This window comes from Leopardus geoffroyi, chromosome C1, assembly GCF_018350155.1.
Source record: "Leopardus geoffroyi isolate Oge1 chromosome C1, O.geoffroyi_Oge1_pat1.0, whole genome shotgun sequence".
NCBI lineage: Eukaryota > Metazoa > Chordata > Mammalia > Carnivora > Felidae > Leopardus > Leopardus geoffroyi.
The window spans coordinates 7722293-7743211 of NC_059328.1; the positions used below are offsets into that span (position 1 = coordinate 7722293).

At 59.8% G+C, this 20919-nt stretch overlaps 1 protein-coding gene and 1 long non-coding RNA gene across 5 annotated transcripts in view; one reads left to right on the top strand and one right to left on the bottom strand.

Moving 5' to 3' along the window:
* CASZ1 (castor zinc finger 1) overlaps positions 1-20919 on the bottom strand; it is a 149110-nt gene that overhangs the window by 36755 nt on the left and 91436 nt on the right. For 2 of the 4 annotated variants that reach the window (XM_045482145.1, XM_045482146.1), the window contains one exon: positions 17735-17773. In XM_045482145.1, coding sequence (XP_045338101.1) covers positions 17735-17750 — 16 coding nt within the window. In that variant the 5' untranslated portion in view covers positions 17751-17773. Of the gene's footprint in view, positions 1-17734; positions 17774-18214; positions 18387-20919 lie in introns of those variants that run through there. The other 2 variants (XM_045482144.1, XM_045482147.1) reach the window with 2 other exon arrangements.
* LOC123599813 lies at positions 4790-5803 on the top strand. Its single transcript, XR_006713302.1, has 2 exons — positions 4790-4867; positions 5331-5803. It is a non-coding gene; the product is annotated as an uncharacterized LOC123599813 (long non-coding RNA).

Genomic DNA, 20919 nt, shown 5'->3' on the forward strand with positions numbered 1-20919 from the left:
CCAGTGCCTCGGTCACATTCAGCCAACTCCGGCATGGACCTGGCTGGGGGAGTGGCGTGGGCATCGCCAGACCCTGCCGTTAATGATTCCTGGGGCTGGACCCCAGCCACTCGGGCTTCTCTCCCAGTTGGGCAGGTACCTCTCCCTGCTCCCGTGGCCGGGGGAACCACACACCCCTGAGAACTCTCCTGAAGCTACTGGCCACTACTAAGCAGGAGTAAGGCCTCCGGGAAAAGAACTTCCTCTCTGCCCTCTGGGAAGGGGAGATGAGCTGGCCCAACTCATGCTGGGCCCCACCTGAAGGGAGGAAGCATGGGGCTACCTAGGTCAGCGTGGGCCCCCACTGGTTGGAGTCCTCCCTCACAAAGGGCCTCAGGCATCTGGGCCTGGAGGGCTGGTCCGAGGCCAGGCCAGGCATCTTTCACCCTCTCTGGTTCTCCCCGTACAAGCTCTGCCTAGAGGCTCAGACACCCAGCTGTAGGGGATGGCAGACAGCAGGGGAGAAGCCCCGGGAAGCGGGGAGGCTCCACCCGGATGCGGCCAGCATGCTCTGCTTTCTCCTAAAGCCTTGGGGGCCAGACGAGGAAGCGTTGGTGGGAACCCTTGGAAGCCACAATGCACGTGTGTTATCGCATACCAGCCAGGTGATGGTCACCAGGTACTGCTGGGCTGGCCTTGGACTTACCAGCCCCCAAATGCCCTTGCTTCTTCCCTCTCCCAGACTCCCTGGCTGGGCTGTCCTGGGCCCTGGCTGGGCTGTCCCAGGCTCCCTCCAGAGAGGCTCCCTCTCTCTCTCTGACCTTACAATCTCAAGCCCTTGGCCAGTCTTGCTGCCCCCGCCTGCCCATTGCCTGTGCCTGTCCCTCAAGAAGAAGCCACTACATAGGATTCACTCCCAAAAGTGGTTTTGGGTACAGCATCCCCAGTGCATGTTCTTCCCACTAGGTCAGAGCAAAGGGCCGCCGTGGGGACACCACGAGGACCGTAAGAGCACCCTTCAGCCTGCTCTCGGCCTTCTCCACCTCCCTGTGCCTTGCGCGGTGCACCAACCTGCCCAGGCCTGCCTGGGGATCCACCTGGGTGCCTGCCCCCGCAGCCTGGACCAGCATCAAGCCCAGAAAGCAGCCCCCCGCCCAGGGAGAGCAGCCCCGCTGGGTCCCTGGCACGGGCTCCCAGGCTGGTTCCTCCACATCACAGCTGCAGGGGCTGACGTGAGCAGCTGCGAGCCACACGTGGAGGTGAGGTGCTGGGCCGGGGCCAGACACTCCCTCTAGCCCTGTGTCTCCTGGGATCTGGTTCCTGGGCAGCTGGCAGGCATGAAGGCCAGGGAGTCTGGCTCTGGCTGGCCCCCGTGGTGCCTAGCCATGCCCCTGCCTCTCACCAAGTTCCTGCAGGCACAGCCAGGAGAGTGCTGGGCCCAAGTGACCTCAGTGCCGCCTGGGCTCTGGGCGCGGAGAACTTTGCCCTGAAGATGTGGAGAAGAGCCAGCAGCTCTCCTCCCCCTCTTTCCTGGGCAGAGTTCTTTGGGGCTCCACCTCCTTGCCCCAAGATGAGTGACTCATGGCTACAGGAGAGTGGAGGGTCAGGCAGAGGGAGCTCAAGAAGGGGGGTGCAGGTGACGCTTCCCACCCCACCCCCCCAGCTGCTCTGCTCGGGAGCCAGCCTGGAAGGAAGCCAGGGGCTTAACCCCCCTTGCTACTGGAGGAGGCCCCCGGAGGCACCCAGCGCCAAAGCTGGGGCGGGAGAAGGGAGACACGCTCTGGGTTAGGATAAGGACTGGCGGAAGGAGGGCAGGTAGAGGGCTTTTAACAGGTGCATTCTAACATGGGCAAACCAGGAGCAGTCTGTTCATCCTAATCTGCCCTGTTTCTAGAACCCTCCACCTTCCCCCCTGTCCCAGGGGCATGGTGAGGAGCTCTGTCTGCATAAGGAGCTCGGGAGGGTGGGAGCTATCAGAGCACAGGCTGTCCTAGATTTGCACAGAACTTTAGAACTGGAAGGGAAGTGGGGCCCAAGAGGTTGAGAGGCTGGTCAGAAGCCCCGGTCACTAACTTGTCAGAACCAGACAAATCCAGAGCCCCAACTCCCCATCCCGGCCCTCTCATGGCCAGCAGATCAAACTGCTACACATCTGTGCTTTAAAGGAGGGAACTTTCTACATGCCAGGGGGATGCTCCAGGGCCCAATGGCCCCAAACACCACAAGGGTTCCCTGATGGAAAAGCTTCAACCCCACACCGGCCCACCTGGGCAAGGACCCCAAGTGGCTCTGAACCAGCACCTCCAGGGTGCAGGGCCTGGAATCCAGGCTCTCCGCTCTCTAAGGGAAGCAAAAGTACAGTCTGGCTCTCTGTGGCCTGGCTCACCCACTGGAAAGGGGCAGAACATGTGGGTGGGTGACCAGGTGAGGGAGAGCATGCCTGGGTGCCTGGGGGTGGGGGGGCGGGGGAGAGAGCAGGTGTATTGGAGGGAGGGGGCCTTCCTCTTGCAGAGAACTTAGGAGTTGTGCTGTGAAGGGGAAGCAGAGGGATTAGAGGACGGGCCTGGGAGAGAGGAACCTCCAGGAGAGAGGGTGGGGACGGCAGCAGGTGGCAGAGAGGTGCCACGGCTGACACTGCCACCCCTACCCCCACCCCATAGCCGGCCCATCTCCACAATCCCCTTGCTAAGGCCGCCAACGACACGAGGGGACTAATTTAGGAGTATTTTTAAAACTGTGGCCCTGGTGGAGGGGTTTAGCAGTTGTCAGCCATCTGGAGTAAGGAATTACCGTCACCTCCCTGATCCTATAGCCCTAAACCCAAAGCTGGTTACAGCTCGAGGGGGAGGCAGCAGGTGGGTGGGGTGGGGGCCTGTCCCTGGGAGGTGCCCACAGGCCTGGGAAGCGCCTCCCCTTGCCCCGGGAGGGGGTTGGGGGCTGGAGAGGGGGCTGGAGAGCCTGGTGTCCTCTGTGCCCACTCAGGCTCCCCCGCCCGCTCACGCACGCTCGCTCCCTGGGCCGCGCCGGCTCGCGCAGGGGCCGTCAGGTAAATTAGATCTGAAAGCTGACAATTTCTGACCATATTTCCTTGATTATTTCAAACAAATGCACAGCAGCCGCTGTAAGGAGATTAAAGTGACATAAACGTCCCGAGTGGGAGGGGGGAGGGCAGAGGATTCAGGTCACCCCCATCCGTCCCCCGCCTGACAGACGCTATATCGCTATCCAATCCAATAAAAAATCCCCCCCTTTTGCTTTAATTAATTTTACAGCTAGCTTGCTTAATTACTTTCAATCAAAATCCTCCTGCCATCGCAAAATTAGAGATGGTTGAGCTCCATTAGCCTAAATTCTTCATTTCCATACAGAAAAGAGGCTGTCTGCGTAGCCAGCCTGGGCCCCTGGCAGGACAGACGCCCGTCTGCCCGCCCGCTGCCAGCCAGCCCACTCCTGGCCTGCGCTCCGTGGCTGTCTCTGGCCTGTGCCTCCCCACCCCCACTCTGTTCCACCGCTGCTCCTGGAGGGGGGATGGAGTTGAGGTCCAGGAGGGTACACTCCCCCCCACCTTCCAACTTTTGCCCCCCAACTCAGCCAGGGCCTGTGGAGCTGGGCTGCACAACCAGGGTGGGCTTGCTCCTGGCTGAAGGAATGGCACATCCTGGGACCCTGCTTTTCTGCTAAGGGACCCCTGCTGCTCCCCTGGGGAGCCTAGTCTCCTGGCTGCCCAAGCCCAGAGCAGCCGGTTCTGGGTCCTCGGCCTCAGGCCTCCTCAGAAAGCAGAGCTCCTGGCGGGACAGGAGCCCTTCCAGGCTCGCACGCAGGCCCTGGTCAGTGTAGACCCCTGGAACCGACATCACCCAGCGTCCCCTGTCCGGCGTTTCCGGGCCGGGGTCCTTGCTCCCTGTCTGAGCCACTCGAGGGCCAGCTGTCTCAGTGGTGCTAAAAGGCAGTGCAGCAGCCCCCACAGACTCTGGTGTTCTCCAGGGGGCCTCCGCACGGGCCCCTCCTGGCCCTCTCTCGTCCCCGGTCCCCAGCCCGCAACAGCTGCTCCTCCGCCCCCAGCAGGGCGAGGGTGGGTGGCGGGTCTGGGCTCTGTCCACATCCTGTGCCTGCACCGGCGCTCTCCTTCCTCCCTTCCACCTGCCTCCTCCTCACGGCCCCCAGCCCCAACTCCGGAAGCTCCACTTCAGGTTTTCCGAGCTACAGCCCTGAGTGTCACCACGGGGTCCAGCCCGACCTGGGCTCCAGCTGATTAAGGATCTGCAACAGGATGTAGGGATTACGGTAAAACCTGGCTCCGGATCTACAGGGGCAGGGGGCCAAGTCCTGACTCTGGGACTCCCCTCCCCTCCCATTTATTTCTGCCTGTTTCCTCCCTCTCAGCTGCCAAGGGCCCAGGACAGCTGAGCCTCCGGGTCCTTCCTGGGGTCTTGGCTGGACTCTGACGAGTGGATGATATAGGGTACCATTAAGGAACCCAGGGCGAATCTGGCAGAAAGGCAGGATCAGGACGGGTGGGGAAGGGGAGTTATGGCTGAAATCTGCCCTGGACCCTTTAATGGGGCGGGAGGCTAAGCTGGTCTTCCTCAGGGAATGGGTATGGAGGCGGGATGTCCCGGGTCTGACTTCTGGGCAAAGGCAGAGCCAGATGGGGAAGGAAGAGCTCTGAAGGCTTGCTGAGGCTCTGGTAGGCAGCAGGCCTTAGGGCTGTCCCGCTGCTGTGGCTGCACGACTCCAGGGTGTGAGGCCACTGTGGTCAGGTGGGGCAGCCGAACCTGGACCTCCAGAGCCTGGCCTCTGGGATGCCAGGGGCCCACTGGTCTGTCGACAGGCTCCTCACTGGTCTTGCGCTAAGGGTCAGCCCACGTCCTCTTCTTCCGGGGTCCAGGTGAGTTTCTCAAATATATCCCAGGCACCTATAGGCGTGTATTTCCCAGGGTCAGGGACTCAGGGAGGATGGTTTCGGGTGTCAGAGGGCTCCGAGTCTGATGGGGAAGGCACAGCAGCACTGGGGCCTTCCACACACCCCTGGAGGCACAGGAGGGAGGCCAGCTGTGAGCTCCAGGAGGGCTTCCTGGAGCCCAGGCCCCGGCTGTGCCTGGGAGGCCAGCAGATGCAGGAGGTAAAGAGGGGTAGTAAGCAGACACACAGACATGCCACCGTCCCCGCTGGGCTCCCCGGGGCTCCGACTCCGACTCCGACTTCAGGGCTGCCTGCCACACAGGTCTGCCTCTTCCCTCCTGCCCCCTCGTCAGTGAGTCATCGGCAGAGGTGCCTAGGAGGCAGGAACGATCAGAGAGGCCTGTCCTCAGTGGCACCTGCTGACTTCCTGGCTGCTCTCCCTCCCGCAGGGACAGGGCTGAGCTGGGTTCCTGCTCTGCCCCCAAGCACCAGGCCTGGCACAGATGGGTGGGACTGGTAGAAGGGAGGCTGGAAGAGTGAGTTCTGGGCCAGTTACCCAGGGCTCGAAGGAGCACAGCCCCGGGGCCGACACAGCTCCCCACCAACCTGCCAGCCAGCGCCTGTGCGACAGGGACGCACCCACCTCCTTCGACCCAGGGCCCGGCTGCCCCACCCTGACCCCACGCATCCTTCGGAGGTCCCAGGAGAAATTTCATTCCTCCTGGAAGCCCTCCGAGATCACCACGCTCTATAGGGTCCCTTCCTCGTCCTCTCATGATGCCCTGCTCCATGCGGTAGCACTTCTGTAATAACTTGTTTAATTACCCTTCGGTCTCCCTAGACTGCAGGACCCGTAGGATGGGACTACTGTTTTAGCAGAGCGCCTGACCCAAATAAATATTTACTGAATGGATACAGAAAACTAAGTGCTTCTCAAGTTCATCAGGGGAAGAGCTGGGATCGGGGTGAGGCGTGGGGGGGGGGGGGGCGGGTGGTGGCCTGACTTTCATACCAAGCCAGCCCTGTGGAGCTCTAGGAACCTCTCCTCCCTTGGGTGAGACTGAGGCAGGAGCTCTTGGGTCTCTGACCCTCTTGAGCCTCAGGCTCACCTCCAAATGCCCTTCGCAGGGCTCTGCCTCGAGAACAAAAGAGGCCCCAGTTGTCCCAACATTTCTCTGGGAGAGGAACAACTGTTGCTGGCCAGGCCCTTTCAGAATAAACCCAGCAACTGTTTGTATTGTGGTGCACTTCTCTCCCTCCACCTCCTGTCTCTGTCCCAAAAAGGAGAAAAGGAAATTGAAAAAAGATGGGGGGGGGAAAAAATCCCATCCCAAGCCCTACCACCTCCCTACACCCTCTATCAAGTCTGTCTGAAAACGTTATTAACACAGAGAGGGCACAGGACAGCCACCTGCCATCGCAAACAACTGGGACAGCCGCAGCAAAGGGTGAGGCTGTGAGATCAGGGCCCAAAAAAAGGAGAAGGGAGTGAAGGCTGAGGGGGGGAGAGATCAAAGCGAAGGGAGAGGCTGTGGAGGGCAGCGGGGGATCTGGGAGACCTGGCCCTGCTAAGGTCCTGAGGGAGGGAGAGGTCAGAGGCCTGCAGAGATGCAGGAACCCGAGGGCCCAGCGAGGCTCCCAGGGCCAGGCTGCACCGGGCAGGCAGGAGGTGTCCGTGGGGGCAGTGGCTGCAACAGGGGGGGGGGGGGGTGGGAAGAGGGAAGGAGAAGTTGACTGGGGAAGAGGGAGAGAGGTCTATTAAAAACCTCTCAGTGCATAACACAAAATGTCAGGGTTTATAGCTTCATTCTTGGCATTGCCGGGACTCTGAGAACCCTGCACAGAAATGTCACCGCTTGTCATGTTTAATCACCTGCTGTTTGTTAACACCTTCCCTGCAAGGAGCCTGTCTCAATCTGCCCCTGGGCCCCCAAGGGACCCAGAAACAGAAAACATCCCCGTCTCCTTCTCTGGGCTCTTGGCCCTGCCTTGGGGTCTCCAGGGAAGAGCCCCATTCGCCTCCCAGGAGCCCCCAAATGACCCTTCCTATCAGGCAGGCCAGGGAAAGGGGCTCATGGGGTCCAAGCAAGGGGCCACGCCCTCCGGCCGGGGCCAGGGCAGGGCGCTCCCAGCTGCCTACTTATCTCCTGCTCCTTCCACCTGCCTTTCTAGGGCTGTCTGTCTGTCTGTCTGTCTGCTCTAAACCACCCTCGCTCCCCTACCCTGGGGGTGAGAGAAGATGAACAGAGGCGAGCCTGCTCAGATCCCTGCAGTCTAGAGTTTACCAGTCTGTCTGCTTGAACAGCCACTGCCACATAACATGGAACATTCACAGCCACTGTCCTTGTAGTTACAACCCAGGATCACACCATCTGCGGTTCCGGCTTGGCTCACTCTCAGAGCATGCTTTCCTGAGTTGTTTAGACTAGGAATTCTCAGTCCTACTGCCCCATAATTCCTTCCTCTGGGGTGGGGGTAGGTGTGTGGTGGGAGGGTGGAAGGAGGCCACTCGAGTGGCCCCAGTCTTCCCAAGAACACCTGACGGCTCCCTACCTCTCAAAGCAGCGTGGTCAACGCCAAGAAAGGAGCTGGCTGGGTCCTCTCTAGGACTACACCTGCCGCACTCAGTACGGTCCCCAGGCTCAAACCCCACGCAGGCACAGCTGTCTGTAAAGCAGCAAGTTTATCCTGTATAGTTTCCAAGGAGGCCCCGTTACTTCTTGAAGCAATGAGGGCCAGTGGCGACATACATCCCCAGGCCGAGCTGCAAGGGTCTCCCGGTGAGCCAGGGGCCACGTCCCGATCTTCCCCTCCAGCAAAGTCTATGCTTACACAGAAACACGTCCGACAGTCGCACATCTGCCAACCTGTCTCCTAGGAGAATGCCCATTCATTTCGACTCTCTTCCTGAAGGGCCCTGTGTCCAGTCTGCTCATTTCCATTTCACCAAAGAGACAAGTCAGAATGTTTTCCAAGTGCCCTTCAACCCATCCCTGCAAACAGATGGGAAGACCCCTTTCTTAGGAGATGGGCAAGAATGAATGCCTCCTGGGGAGGCTTCCTCCAAAAAGCTCAAAATACAACTGTAATAATGAGCGCATTTTATTTTGCAGGGAAGGCCCCGGGATGTGTCCACGTGTTACAGGTGGGATACAGGTAGGGCCCAGAGACGTCTGGGGCTGTGGGTCAGGCAGCACAGTAAACATCCAGGACTGGGCTGCCACTGGAATGGTTCTCCAGAGAGTCCCTCTTCTCCGTGGGAGGCAGTCCTGCTCCTTGCGTATGGGCACACACCCGTCAGTGTCTCTGGGCCTCCTGTCTCCCCACCTGTTAAACAGGGCAACTCCCTGTGTTCCTCCCAGGGAACCGACAGGAGAAATGGGACCCTAAATGTGGCGTGCTCTGAATGTCTCAGAAGGAAGGTACTCGATAAACTCACGGGTGCTCTGATCATGCTGCCCGTTGAGCCGCATCCTCACCATGGGAGCAAGGGCTCACTGCTGAAGGGGTGGGGCGTGGAGGGGGGTGCACAGGTTCAAGTCCTTTCCTCTGTCCAGCAGTGGTTTCCCCGCCGTGCCTGGGGAGGGGTGCGTCACGCCCAGCCCGGTTCCGCGCACCCAGCTGAACGCAGCAGCCCACGGAGCTGGGCGTTTGAGGTGAAGCCAGCTGTCAGTCACCCATCCTGGATAGAGACTATTCTAGTTCACGAGGTGTGTGGGCTCTCCCGGACCCCAAGGGAGGGGCCATGTCAATCAGTCCATCCACCTGCCTCCAGAACTGAGGCGTTCACAGGACGTGGATCTCTCCAGTCCTGGGTGGACTGGGGCAGCTGGTCACCATGCTGGTGACTACACGGTGTGACCGATGGAAAGTGCTTCTGAAACTGTTTCCTTGGGCGTCAAGAGACGTGCTCTACCTCCTGGGCGGCCAGGCCACCCAGGACCTTCTCATGCCTGGGGGCATCTCATGCTTGAGCCTCTCCTACCTGGGGGTCTTGAAAAGCTGGTCCCCGTCTCTGACAGGGACCTTGAGCACACATGGAACACGTCCTCTCAACTCAGCAGGCCACAATGGAGCCCCCGAGGAGTCAGGGAGCGGGGCCTGGCCTGAGGCTTAGGGGAGCCACTGGTCTAGACCTGTTTTGCCCAAGCCACCTGGATTTATCAGATGAGCATGGCCTCCCGGCCAGGCCCCCTGGTATAACCCTTCCATTAATTTACTATTCGATGGGAAATTACTCCTCACCCAGGAATATAAGTTTTCATCTTATTTTAAGTTAGATTCTTAAAGCAATTAACAAGGCATCTGGCGATGACTTCACCGCTGTGGCCGGGCCCTGGAGCGGAGAAGGGCCGCCCTGAAGCTGCACAGACCCCTGGCTCCAGGCCCCCGTGGGGAGTTCAGGGGGAGCCGGGAGCCCCTAGACACCTGTCCTGGGTCCTGGGAGGGAAGTGGGGGGCACGCTGTAATCTCGGATATTTGCCGTTGGTGGAAAAACGCCTTTCCAGCACCACCTGCCCCGTGAACCTACTGGTGACAGTTGCTGAAAAGCCCCAGCAGCTGGTGCCGCGGGAGCATTTTCTATTTTTAATTGTTTGATCGGAATATTAACTCATCTAGGTCCGTTCCCAAGACACGCTTCCCAGCCAGAGGGTTTCCCCCATTTCCCAGACCTTCCTCTCTCTCTCCCTCTCTAGTCAGAAATCAACTTTGAAATTTAATAATTGGAGACACAGACCTTGGTGGGTTTGCAAAGGATCAGAGCACTGGCAGCCGGGAGGGGAGGGGGGGAGAGAGTAGGGGCTCCTCACCCAGAGGTGCCCCAAAACGGACCTCTGCTCTTCTCTCTGAGCCACTGACCCGAGGCTCCTGGGCAGCAGAGGCTGGCTCACACTTGCTTAGTACCGCCAACTCCTGCCAGAGCCCTGCTCTGCCTGGCTGAGGAAGACTCAGTCTCTCCCTCTCCCCTCTCAGTCAGCCCCACTGACCGTCGCTCGCTTGCCCATCTCGAGGGCCACGCCGAGGGGCTGCGGACACTCAGGAGGCCCCTAGGGAAGGAGGCACGTGCCCCTGGGCTCAGACGGGGTTGGCAAGGGGCTGACTTTCCTTTCAGCTTCCATCTCCGAAGGGAAGGGAGGGCAGCGTCTCTACAGAGCCCACGGGAGAACCTGGCAGAAACTCCCCTGTGAGTGCAACACCGAGGGCTCGTGGCCCCAGACCCCAGCCGGAAAGCCGCACGCCCCAGCCCGAGCCAAGTGTCACTCTAGCTTGAGACAGACCATGCTGCCGGGAAGAGCCCGCCAGGCACAGACCCAAACCCTCCGGCCCCCTCGGCCCTTCCTAGGAGGTCCCCCCAACAGCCCAGGGGCTACCTGGTCTCCTTTCCCTACGCGCCCTTGGCCCCCCTGCTGTGCGCTTCCTTCTCAAGGTCACAGGGCTGTCCACGCCAGGAGTATTTACTCACCAGACCGGCCCTGTTAGCGGCACTCACCACAAATATGCTTTCTGATAAAGTTGGCAGAAAAAAAGTTCTAGAGCTCAAAACAATGTCAGAAATCATCCCCCGCCCCCACCACATGAGGGTGAGTGAGGTGAGGCCTGCGACCGGACCAGACGGCACGACCAGCCGGGAAGAGTCCTGGGGGAGGCTTTTGTCAACTCTCACGGCTCTCCTTCCTGTTTTACTTCCCAACATACAGCCTGTGGCCAGGGCACCGAGGGCTGGGGATGGTTCGAAGCTAGTACTGGGTCTTGGCCCCCAAAGGGTGCGGCCCAGGAGCAGGGGCACGCGGAGCAGTGCTCTGCTCCCTCCGGCCAGGAGCCTGCTTGGTGGCCTCTGGAGGACAAGGCCGGCGGCCTCTTACCTCTGCTTCTCCCCGGCCGTCTCACCTCACTGAGCCCCCTTCCCACCCACCCGCCCTCCCTCAGTGCACATGGGCTTTAATGTTTTTATTACCTGTTTGACTCGCTGCCTTATTGCTTCTCCCCTTAATGGGGCCGTAACCGTGGAAACGAGGAATAAACGGCCACCAGAAAATGAGATGATTAAACAGGTCACCCTGGCAAAACAAACTCCGCCGAGGAACCTCTGGGGGTGGGGGGAGGGGAACCCCTCCCCCCCCGCCCCTCCCCGGCCAGAAGGCTTGGACCAGACCCTTGGACGAGGATGGGGAAGCTCTATCCCTAGAACTGGGGCAGATACGCCGGGGCGCCCCCTGCTGGGTGGTGTGGCACCTGGCCAGTCCCTCCCCAAGGCAGCCCACCTGGCTTGCTGCGGCCTGGGGCTCCTGGCCTAAGGGGGTGGCAGGGAGGCAGGCCCTGGTCTACAGCGAGGGGACGATCTGAGCCAGGGAGAGGATGTACTTCTGGTTGACGGTGACGTGGTGGAGCCCCCACACACTGCATCTCCTCAGCATGTTCCCTCCCAGGGGTCCCGAGTTCATGGAGAACGCCCTAGAAGAAAAGGCCAATGCAGGCCAAAGCTCAAGTCCAGAAGGTTTTCTTTGGGAACCCCTGGTCTTTGGAGACAAAAAATGTGTCCATCCCCCTCCTCCACCCTGCTCCTGCAGGCAGTGCCCTGGCCTTAGGCCAGAAGGCGACAGGGAGGGTCCTCCTGGCTTTCAGAAGAGTCTCAGCGGCCCAGAGCCTACGGCACCAGCACCGGCAGAGACTGTGGGGCCAGAAGCCAGGGGGAACCCCGAGGCAGTCTGTGGGAAGCTCTAAGAACCACAGCCGGCTCAGGAGGAGCCCAAACGCCATGACGGGGGGCAGAAGTCCCAGGTCTCTTTCTGGCACTGGGTCCACCTCGTTGCAGGGGTCCCGGGACTGGAAACAGGACTCAGAGAGGACAGACATGCTGCCATGATGTCTGCTTGGGGGCAGATGGAGACGGGCAGGGGAGGAAGCACAGGAGAGTCCCAGACCACCCACTGGCTACTGCCCTCTTATCTCCCACAGGGTAGCAGGCTGCGTGTGCCGAGATCCTCCCGGGCCCAAGCCAAGGTCAGCTAGTAGCTAATGCAGGCCCCCATCTAGCCACGCAATGCCCATCTTTATCCTGTGCCCCCTTTATGTCACCTCCTAATCCCAGCCCCACTCCTTCCTGTAAACCAGGCTGTAGAAAGCTCTCAAGGAACTAAAACGCAGGTTCCCAAGGGAATCGGCCAACGTTTCCTGCCTGCCTCCTGCTGCCCCCACTAAGCCGGGAGGCACTTGGCGAAGAGGCACATCAATCAATCAATTCCACCAGCCCTAAAAGGGGGAAGGCGCGAGACCAGCCCTGTACCAAGCGCTGGGAGACGTCAACACAGAGCTAACTCTAATGGTTGCCATTAGGAGCAGGAGTAGCAGAAGAAAGTGGGTTCCTGGCCTTGACCTCCTGGGGACCAGGGTACGGAAGTCTGAGCGCCACCTGGACACACTACTGCCAAGCGCGTGACCAGATCCACGGACACGCAGGCCTCCCGCCAGCCTCTTGGTTCTTATCTCTTTCCAGGACCAAGTGGGTATGAGGCCTGCAAGGAGGAGGGGGCAAGGGAGGCAGGAGGGCCTGCTTTAGGGAGCTGGGTGGCCTGGACGGAAAGGGCAGAAGGCTGTGATTGCACAATGGAAGCAGGAGTTCTGTTGGGGGCGGTGGTGAGGAGTACAAGGCAAGACAGAGAAAGGCCGTGTGGAAGCCTAGAAGGTGTGGGGGGTGCAGGAAACATCCGTCTGCATCTGTCCCAATACCTCCCATCCGTTATCAAGTTCGAAGGCCACCCTTTCACAGAGCTCCCTGCGCTCTCCACTCTGTGCTCCTTTGCCCCGTGTGACAGATGAACACACCTGTCCCCCTCCACCAGGCAGGTCCTGGAAACCAGGGAAGGACCAGGCGGCCTTCAGTTGTGCAGCAACTATAGCGGGCGCTCTCCCAAACGCTCACCGAATCTCCGACCTCGTCACCCACGTGGGGTCTCTTTCCAGACAGGGAACACTACGTCCTGATGAATGTGGGGTGTGAGGATGCTATGCTACGGTCAGGCAGCCAGAGAGGTGAGTGCTGGACCACCAAGCTGCCACCTGTCACCATGAGTCCAAGTGAAGGAGGCCTTCCTCTGCACCCTGGGACCACCAGCCCTTCTTCTGCTCCCCTGCTCCTTCTTCCCCCTGCCTTATCCTGGCCCAGCTACCCTGGAACAGCTACTGCTTGCCTTGGGGACCCACAGGCTGGAATGACTACAGAGCAACTTCCACTCCCCAGCCCCCAAAGATGAAGAGGAAGAGAAGGAAAAGGAGGAGGAGAGAGACAAGGAGATGTGGCAGCAGCCAGGGTGGTCAAGGTTTAAAAACCAGCTCAGAAAGGGCAGTGGCAAAGGACACGCCTTGGGGCCCGGGGGTGGAGAAACGACCTGGTCCCTCTGAGGACGGTGGGCCGGCCAGAGGAGGCTGATGGCAGCGGGCCAGGCAGGCGCACCACTGACCCGGCGGGGTCCAGGCAGAGGAGTGGGCGCCCAGAGGCTTCCCGGGCCGCACCCAATCCCCAGCCCAGGGACTTGAGCCAGGGGCAGCAGCTTTAATGAGGGGATGCTGCTGCGTGGCTCAGCCCTCCAAAGGTGCCTCCGTTTATTTTATTTTTCCATCATAAAAACCCAAGCTGCGACTCAGCCAGATTCCCTGGCCGTGGGGGATGGGGGAACGTCAGGGCAATGGGGAGGCCGCACGGAGGTCTGACTAACTGACCCCGGTGCCCTTCTTGGGGAGAAGAGTTAATGGGTTCTCCTGGCCGGTCCCTACAGGAAAAAAGGGCCTGGGGTGAGTCCCCTCCAGGGATCCTTCCAGATTGGCCCTTGCTGCCTCTGCCTCCTGTTACAGGAGAACGGCTACGCCAGGACTTTCATCCTGAGATCTGCTCTGATGTCTGATAGCTCGGACCAGGGCTGGGTCAAGGGCCACTTCACGGTCCAGAGGTGCCCGTCTCAAACGCCTGCCTCCAAAGACAAGGCCCAAATGATGTGCTTCTCACCTCGTCCATTCAACCCTGCCCCCCAAGACCGAACCTCCCCGGTAAAATCAAGTTGGGAGTTGCAAAGCCAGAGACTTAAAGGTCATCTGATGCTCAAGTCCCTGCAAACGTCACAGCCAGCCTCTGTTTGAATGGTACCAGGAAACTCGCTACTTCCCAGACAGCCCATTCTGTCCTTGGCTCTGACGGCTCCTTCCTGCCAAGATGGCACTGGAGTACCCACCCCCTGCGGCAGACTGGCAAAACCGGTGCCCAACCTGACTGCAGGGACTGGCCCCAGCTTAGACTGGTCGAGTGGGTGTATCTGGCCAAGTAAAGGCTTGAGGAAGGAAAATCGAGGGCAACCTGCTTGGGCTTCCTCCACAGCTGAGGCCAGGGCCAGGATGCAACGGTGGTGGGTGGGTCACACGTGTGTGTGTGTGTGTGTGTGTGTGTGTGTGTGTGTGTGTGTGCTGGGGGGGTCGGTACACAATACCAGGGTGCCCCGGCCTGGAGTTCCGGTAGACCTTATCCCAGGGAAAAAGAAGCAGGTCTGGCTCAGCGAGCAACCCCGATTCCTCCCACTGACCCCTGTCGACAACATGGCTGCAGCCACGGTGCCAAGTGGACAGTGCCAGCCCTCTCCGGCCCTCTGTGCAGTCCGTGGCCATCCCCTTGAACTCGCTCTCTTGCCTATCTGGCCCTCCACCTGGGAGAGCCCAGCCTGGATCTCGACGGACAGCTCTAGCCCTGGACGGCCCCTCCTCTTCTTCTCATGCTCCCCCTGAGGAAAGCGGGGCAGTGACAACCAGATCGGGGGGGACCAAAGGCAAGGTCCTTCTCAAAGCTCGGCTGCTGCTTCACAGCCATTTCGCCTCTGCCTCCAGTCTTGTTGGGGCCTAGCAATCGGCCTAGTGGGGCCTAATCCTGGGGAGTTTCCCAACTGCAGGATGGATTTACCTGTGTCTGAAAGCTCCCTCCCCCACCCCTCCCCTGCCCGGCTCCCTCCCCCAGGGAAATCACTCTAAAAGGGCCTAATGGAACTATGTCCTCCTCTCTTCCTCTCTCTCCTCCCTCCCTCCTCTCTTTCCCTTTCCTTTTTTTTTTATTAGCATTTGTGGAATTTATTCCCAAACTCTCCTAATCTTCCGTACACAACCATTTGATTTGCATAACCCAACCCCCTCTCATAAAAACTGGCTGCTAGTTTAATTAAAAAATGTAAATTTGCTGTCATCTCGGGGCCTGGTGAATTAGGACGACATCGGCATTTTTTATTGCTAAAGACGTCCAGATTGATCCAGCCCTTGGCTGAACTATGGTGGGGGAATAGGGGTCCACATGGTCCCCGAGGATCTTGAGGTCCTGCTGTCCCCTCCTGAGAAGCCTTGGCTCTCCCATCACTGAATGACTTATGGCCAGAGTGCTTCAGGACCTGGACCTGTCCCAGGCTGGAGATGATGCTAACCCATGACCCAATGCTTATAGGATCCCTGGTGCCAGCGACTCTTTGGGGCCTGTGCCTTGTACTGTGCCAGAGAAGCCCTTGGTGGAAGCTGTCCGTGGTCCGCCCTCCACTCTCCCCAAGAAGGAGCCCCTCACAGCACCAGCAATGAGCCCTGGCCAGCGACAAGGCCTCTGGCTACGGCTGTGTCCAGGAGAACATTCCAGATGTCGATGGAAGACCAGCATGGAGCCAGCCCAGAGATGGTCTCAGAGGGGATCTCAGAGTTCCCACCTGCTTCCCTTTTTTTTGTGAACAGGGAAAAAAGCGCTTTTCTTCTGAAGTTCTGAAATTAAGTGAAACTTCCAAGTTCAAAGAAAAGGCGGAGGGGTATCACCAGATTGCTCCTCCAGGAAACAGTCAGAACTCTGACACCCTGACCTCCCCTCACTGAGTGGCTAGAGGGCAGGCCCGGGTCCTGCTCGAAGAGCCTCGCTCCAGCTGCAGGAGGGACCAGTCCACCTAAGTGGCTCTTCTAGCTTCTAGGACAAGTTTCCAGAGGCTGTCCCTGGAATGCGGGGAGAAGTGAGTCTCCCTAAAGCCCAGGAGAGGTGCTACGAGAGGTTCTGCCACCCACAGGCCCAGGAGGCTCTCTCTCCAGTCGGGGACACCCTCCAGAGGCACTTTGGAGCCCTGTGCCCCTAGCAGACTAGAAGGGACTGGTCGGTGTAGGGCAGGAGGATGGATGCCAGCTCCAACTGGCACCCAGGCTAGGAGGAGGAAGACGAGGAAGGCCCGCCTTCCAGCTGAGTAATGCCTGGGTCCACTGTGCCCGCCCACAAGCAGAGGCTCCTATGCCCCAGGTAGGGGGTGGTGCCAACCGAGGCCCATCTGTAAGGTCTGCTTCTGGGCTGGGTTGGGTGGGGGCCCTCTTTCTGAAGAAAGGGGGTGGGGCCTGGGAGAAGGAGGCACTGATTAAGGTGGGGGTGGAGGCCAGGGAGGGGCAGGGTGACAGAAGTGGCCTTAGACACCTTCACCACTTTGCCCAGCAGGGGGTGTCACCCCCTTCCTGGGCACCGGAGGTCCCAAGGACCTCCACATCTGATTACCAGAGATCACACCTGGCTGGATGCAATCACAAGCTCTGAGCCACCCTCTCCCCACAAACACACACCCACTTCCCGAAGTCGGTCACCATGTCACCGGCCCTGCCCACCCCCCTGCTGCCTCCTGCCCTCAGGAGGTCAAACGTCAGCTCATGGGTCCCAAGGGGCAATGCCATGAACTTGGGCCCATTACAAATAACAAGCCCAACAGCCCCCTATTCTTCTATAAATCAAACACAAGGGTTCAGAGATCAGCCTCAATGAATTTTCAACCTGTTTACTACTGAGTTCTTTCAAAAGCATTTAGAAAGAAGACAGTGGCTTTTGTCAGGCTGGGATCTGAGGGTCCTGGTCAAAATGTGGTTTCAACAGACCTGGCTAACTGAAAGCCTGAGGAGCTTATGGTAAACCTCACTCTGGGATCGGGTTGGAACCCCAGATGAAAAGAGAAGCAAAATATTGAAAAACTTAGATTAAAACCGATAAAAGCTCCAAAATATCAGGATAAACTGCCCCAGGCCAGCATCATGCTATCTGGAACCCGAGCCTAAGGCGCCATACTAGGCCCTCTAAAACCCAGAATCCAAATTTAGTAGTTTGTCCGGTGTCCCCCTGGGGGAGGGGAGCGAAAAGGGGGGATGAGAGAGGTCCTGGGCCCCTCACTTTGAACTGATAACAGCCGCCGCATCCCACGGATTCTCAGGTGAAAAATACTCATTAGCCATAATAAGCAGCTTGATCATCCGACACAGCCTTGTCCCAAATAAATTAAATTCCTTTACCTTGAGACAGTCGCCCCGAAACCAGACTAACCACCTTTCCCAACAGGACGCTGCTTTCAAAAACTAAACCACCCCCCCCCCCACTAAAAAAATAAAAACACACACCCCACAGCCTGACACACAGAGATCCTTGCAGTGAAAAAGAAACACCCACAAACACACACACACACACACACACACACACACACACACACACACACACCACGGAGCCACTCAAAAAACACGGAGAACAAAAACCCCCACAGAAAACCCCTAAATCCTCTCTCTGGGTGCCCCCCAGCTCCCTCTCCCCTCGGTTCTTTCATAATGACAAGCATCAAATTAGTCACAGTCACTAAGCAAGTAACAAATAATAACAATAATATCATCAGAAGCCTCGCAATCCAGAAACCAGGGCGAGAAGCGCAGCGGGCGCCGGACCCTCTCCAGGCCAGCCCCCACCCCCTGCTCAGCTGCTACCTCATTGGGCTAAAAATAATAACTTCCGTAAAAGAACCGAAAGAAAAGCGAAAGAGCCTCCCCTGGTTCCCACCGCCGGTACCTGTACCGAGATCCATTCTCCTCTCCTTGGTCCCAAACTCTTCGAGGAACGCCAAAAACACAAGAGGAAAGAAAAAACATCTGTTTAGTCTCTCGCGGTGCCCCCCGCCGCCCCCCTCCCGCCCCCCTCCGCTCGCCGCACCCCCCAGCGAGGGCCGGACCAGTCCCGGGGACCCGGCGAGCACTGACAGGGGGGCCCGGGAGGGAGAGCGAAAGTTTCTCCCTCCCTCCCCGCTCGCTCTCACGCTCCGGCATTGCACACTCCGGAGCGGCTCCGCTCTGCTCTCGAGTTTATTAAACTAAAAGAGAAACTATTTATAGACGCGGCCCGGGTCGGGGGGCCCGGGCGGCCCTCGAGGCCGAGGGGCGATCCCGCCCGCGCTCGGCCCCGCCCGCGCCCGCGCCCGCGCCCCCCGCCCGCGCCGGGGTCGAGCCCCGCGGCGGCGCCCCCTGCCCTCCCCCGCCCCACTCCCGTACTCACCATAGTCGGAGAGTCGAAAGCCGAATTCACTTAAATAATCAACTTTCATAATACTTAATTAATGCCTAATTGCAACTGATTACTCCCCGAATAACAAGTTGTTTTAAAGCCCTGATGTCATTGCTCCTGACGGTAACACTCAGGCTAACAGTTTGGCAGGAGGGAGCGGGCGGGCGGGAGCGGCCGGGGGCGCTGCCAGGCGCCGAGGTGATTGGCAGGGCGGCCGCGGCGCCGCCTCCTCCGGGCCGGGCCGCGCCGCCCCGGCAGGTGAAAGAGCAGAGCTCTGCCCGCCCGCGCGCGCCCGCCCGCCCGCCGCGGTGCCGGAGTGAATGGGCGCGCGCTCGCCCTCCGCGCCGCGCCGCACGCACGCGCCCGCCCCAATCCCGCACGCGCGCCCCCGCCTCTCCCCACGCGCGCGCACGCGCGCGCGCGGCCCCAGCGCACCCGCTCTGGCGGCCGGCCTCATTGGCTCTGCGAGTCCCCCAAACCTTAGACTTCGGGAAGAGGGAGGCGGGGACTCGGCGCGCGGACAGGGGCGGGAGGGGCGAGGCTGGCGACGCTCGCGTCCCCGAGCAACTCTGGCCGGACGCCGGCGGGCGCGCGCTCGCACGCTCCCTTCTGCGCCCGGAGCCCCGCGGGCGCCGCTCGACGGCGTCCGCCGGCCGAGAGCTCACGGCGCGCGCGGCCGCGCAAACTTTTCCGCCCGGGCGGGCGCAGGTGTGAGCGCCACGGGGTCGCGCCCGCCGGGCCGCGCCCTCATGCTCCCCCTCGCGCGGCCGGCGGGCGCCCAGAGTGCTGCGGGTGCCAGGGGAGCAAAGCGTCCACGTCCCCTCAAACCCGACTCTCATGGTGGGGGGGGGGGGGGGTGGGTAGTGGCGGAGCTTTTTAGTTCCAAGGAGGAAAGACTGCCGAGCGGTCAGCCTGGGGGGGGGCGGGGGGACGGTGGTGGCCCGGGACACGTGAGTCCGCTCGCGCTGCTCTGCAAGCCAGCCGCCGCTGCAGGCTCCAGGAGAGCCAGGACCCTAGGCTTCAGCCACTTCCTCTTGGTTTTGCCCTGACTGGGCCCTGGTGCCCTCCCGACCCAGGCCAACCCTGGCCGCCTACACATCTCTGCTCTCCCGGCCTTTCTCCTCCTCCTCCTCCTCCTCCTCCACCTCCTCCAAAGTTCAGCCCCCAGCCCCTCAGTTGGGCCGTGAGGGGAGTCCAGCACCTCTTTTTTCCCTCACCCCCCTGGGCAGCCTTTACTCGGAGCACCCCAACACAGATCCATGCCATCACGTGGGCTTCCCTCCCACCCTGTTTCCTCTGCCATGCCCCAGTAAGGATCCGGGCACAGAGGGCAGAGGTATTCCTGAATCAAGGAGCCAGGGTCAAGCCACCTGCCCCGCAGCCGCGGCACTTCCTGCCTGCCAGTTCCTCTCTGGACCAGGACTCCTTGTGCTCTCCTTGTCCCTGGAAGGCACTTCCCCCCCCCCCCCCCCCCAGAAAGCACTTTGGTGGGTCTCCTGTCCCCCAAACGTCCCTGCTGCAGACAGGTATGTGGAATTCCTTAAATTTTAGTGACCCAAGTTACCCATTGGATTTGGGGGGGGGGTGTTCAAGGAAGGAGACAGCCAGGCGAGCTGGAACAGGAACGTGGGCAGCTTAGCTGGTACAGTACCTGCATCTTACGGTCTCTAGCTCTCCCTCTGCTCCTTGTGTAACCATTCTGCTGCCTTCCTCTCCTCCTGCTTCAGGGAAGGCCACACTGCCTTCAGTGAGGGGAACGGAATAGACCCTGGGTTTTCTCTGGTCTTTGGGCAGCATTCAGCAAAAGGGCACTGGCCTATTTCTGCAGTATTTCTACTTGGCCAAGGGAGGTGCCCAGGGAAACCTTGGGGCAAAGAAGTCAGAGAAAAAAAACCAATCTACTCTTTCTCCCACTTTCCCCTTATTGTTCTTCTTCGTCTTCTTTTTAGCTCCAAGTGGCCTCACAAGGAGGAGGTTTGCATCTCTCCCCTATTTGACCGCCCTCCCCTGCTGACTCTTGGCAACCCCCTTTGCCGGTTGTCACACGCAACCCTCCACCCTTCAGGCCTGCCCTGTCCCTTTGGAGGAAGAGTAGCTGGAGAGGCCCAGAAGCTTTACTGAGCATCCCGTGACCCCAACGCCCTGAATACAGGAGCAGAGGCCAAGCCACGTGCTACCTGGAGGCTAGGACATGTGCTGGTACAGGGCAATCATGCACAGAAGACCCTGGGCTCTGTTCCCCACGTGGGATCTCGGAGAGGGGACCTCTGCGTCCAGAACTACTCTGGAGTCTCCACATGCCTCTGGGTGCTCTCACCTGTGGCTCTCCAAAGTGAGGCCTACAGCTTTGGGTTGTCACAACAGGCAGTTAATCCCAAGCCCCAATCCTGAGTGCCTGCTTCTCCACCTGGGCAACCAGGGTGTGGAAGGAAGCCTGAAGACGTAAGAGTACGAGTTCAGGGTTTATTGGATGATGTGCGTTATCAGGAGTCCCCTGCGTATGTGACCCACACGGCCCACTGGCTGTCTCTGAATGTCCTTGTGGCTTCTGCCGATGGTGGTCAGGGCATGGGAGGGCATGCCTTTCAGTTCCCCAGACAAGGCCAACTGGACTGGCTGCACGGTGACTTTGGGGCCTCTGACAAAGGCTGGAGAGCTGGAAGGACACAGAACACACAGGGCCAGCTAGAGGGACC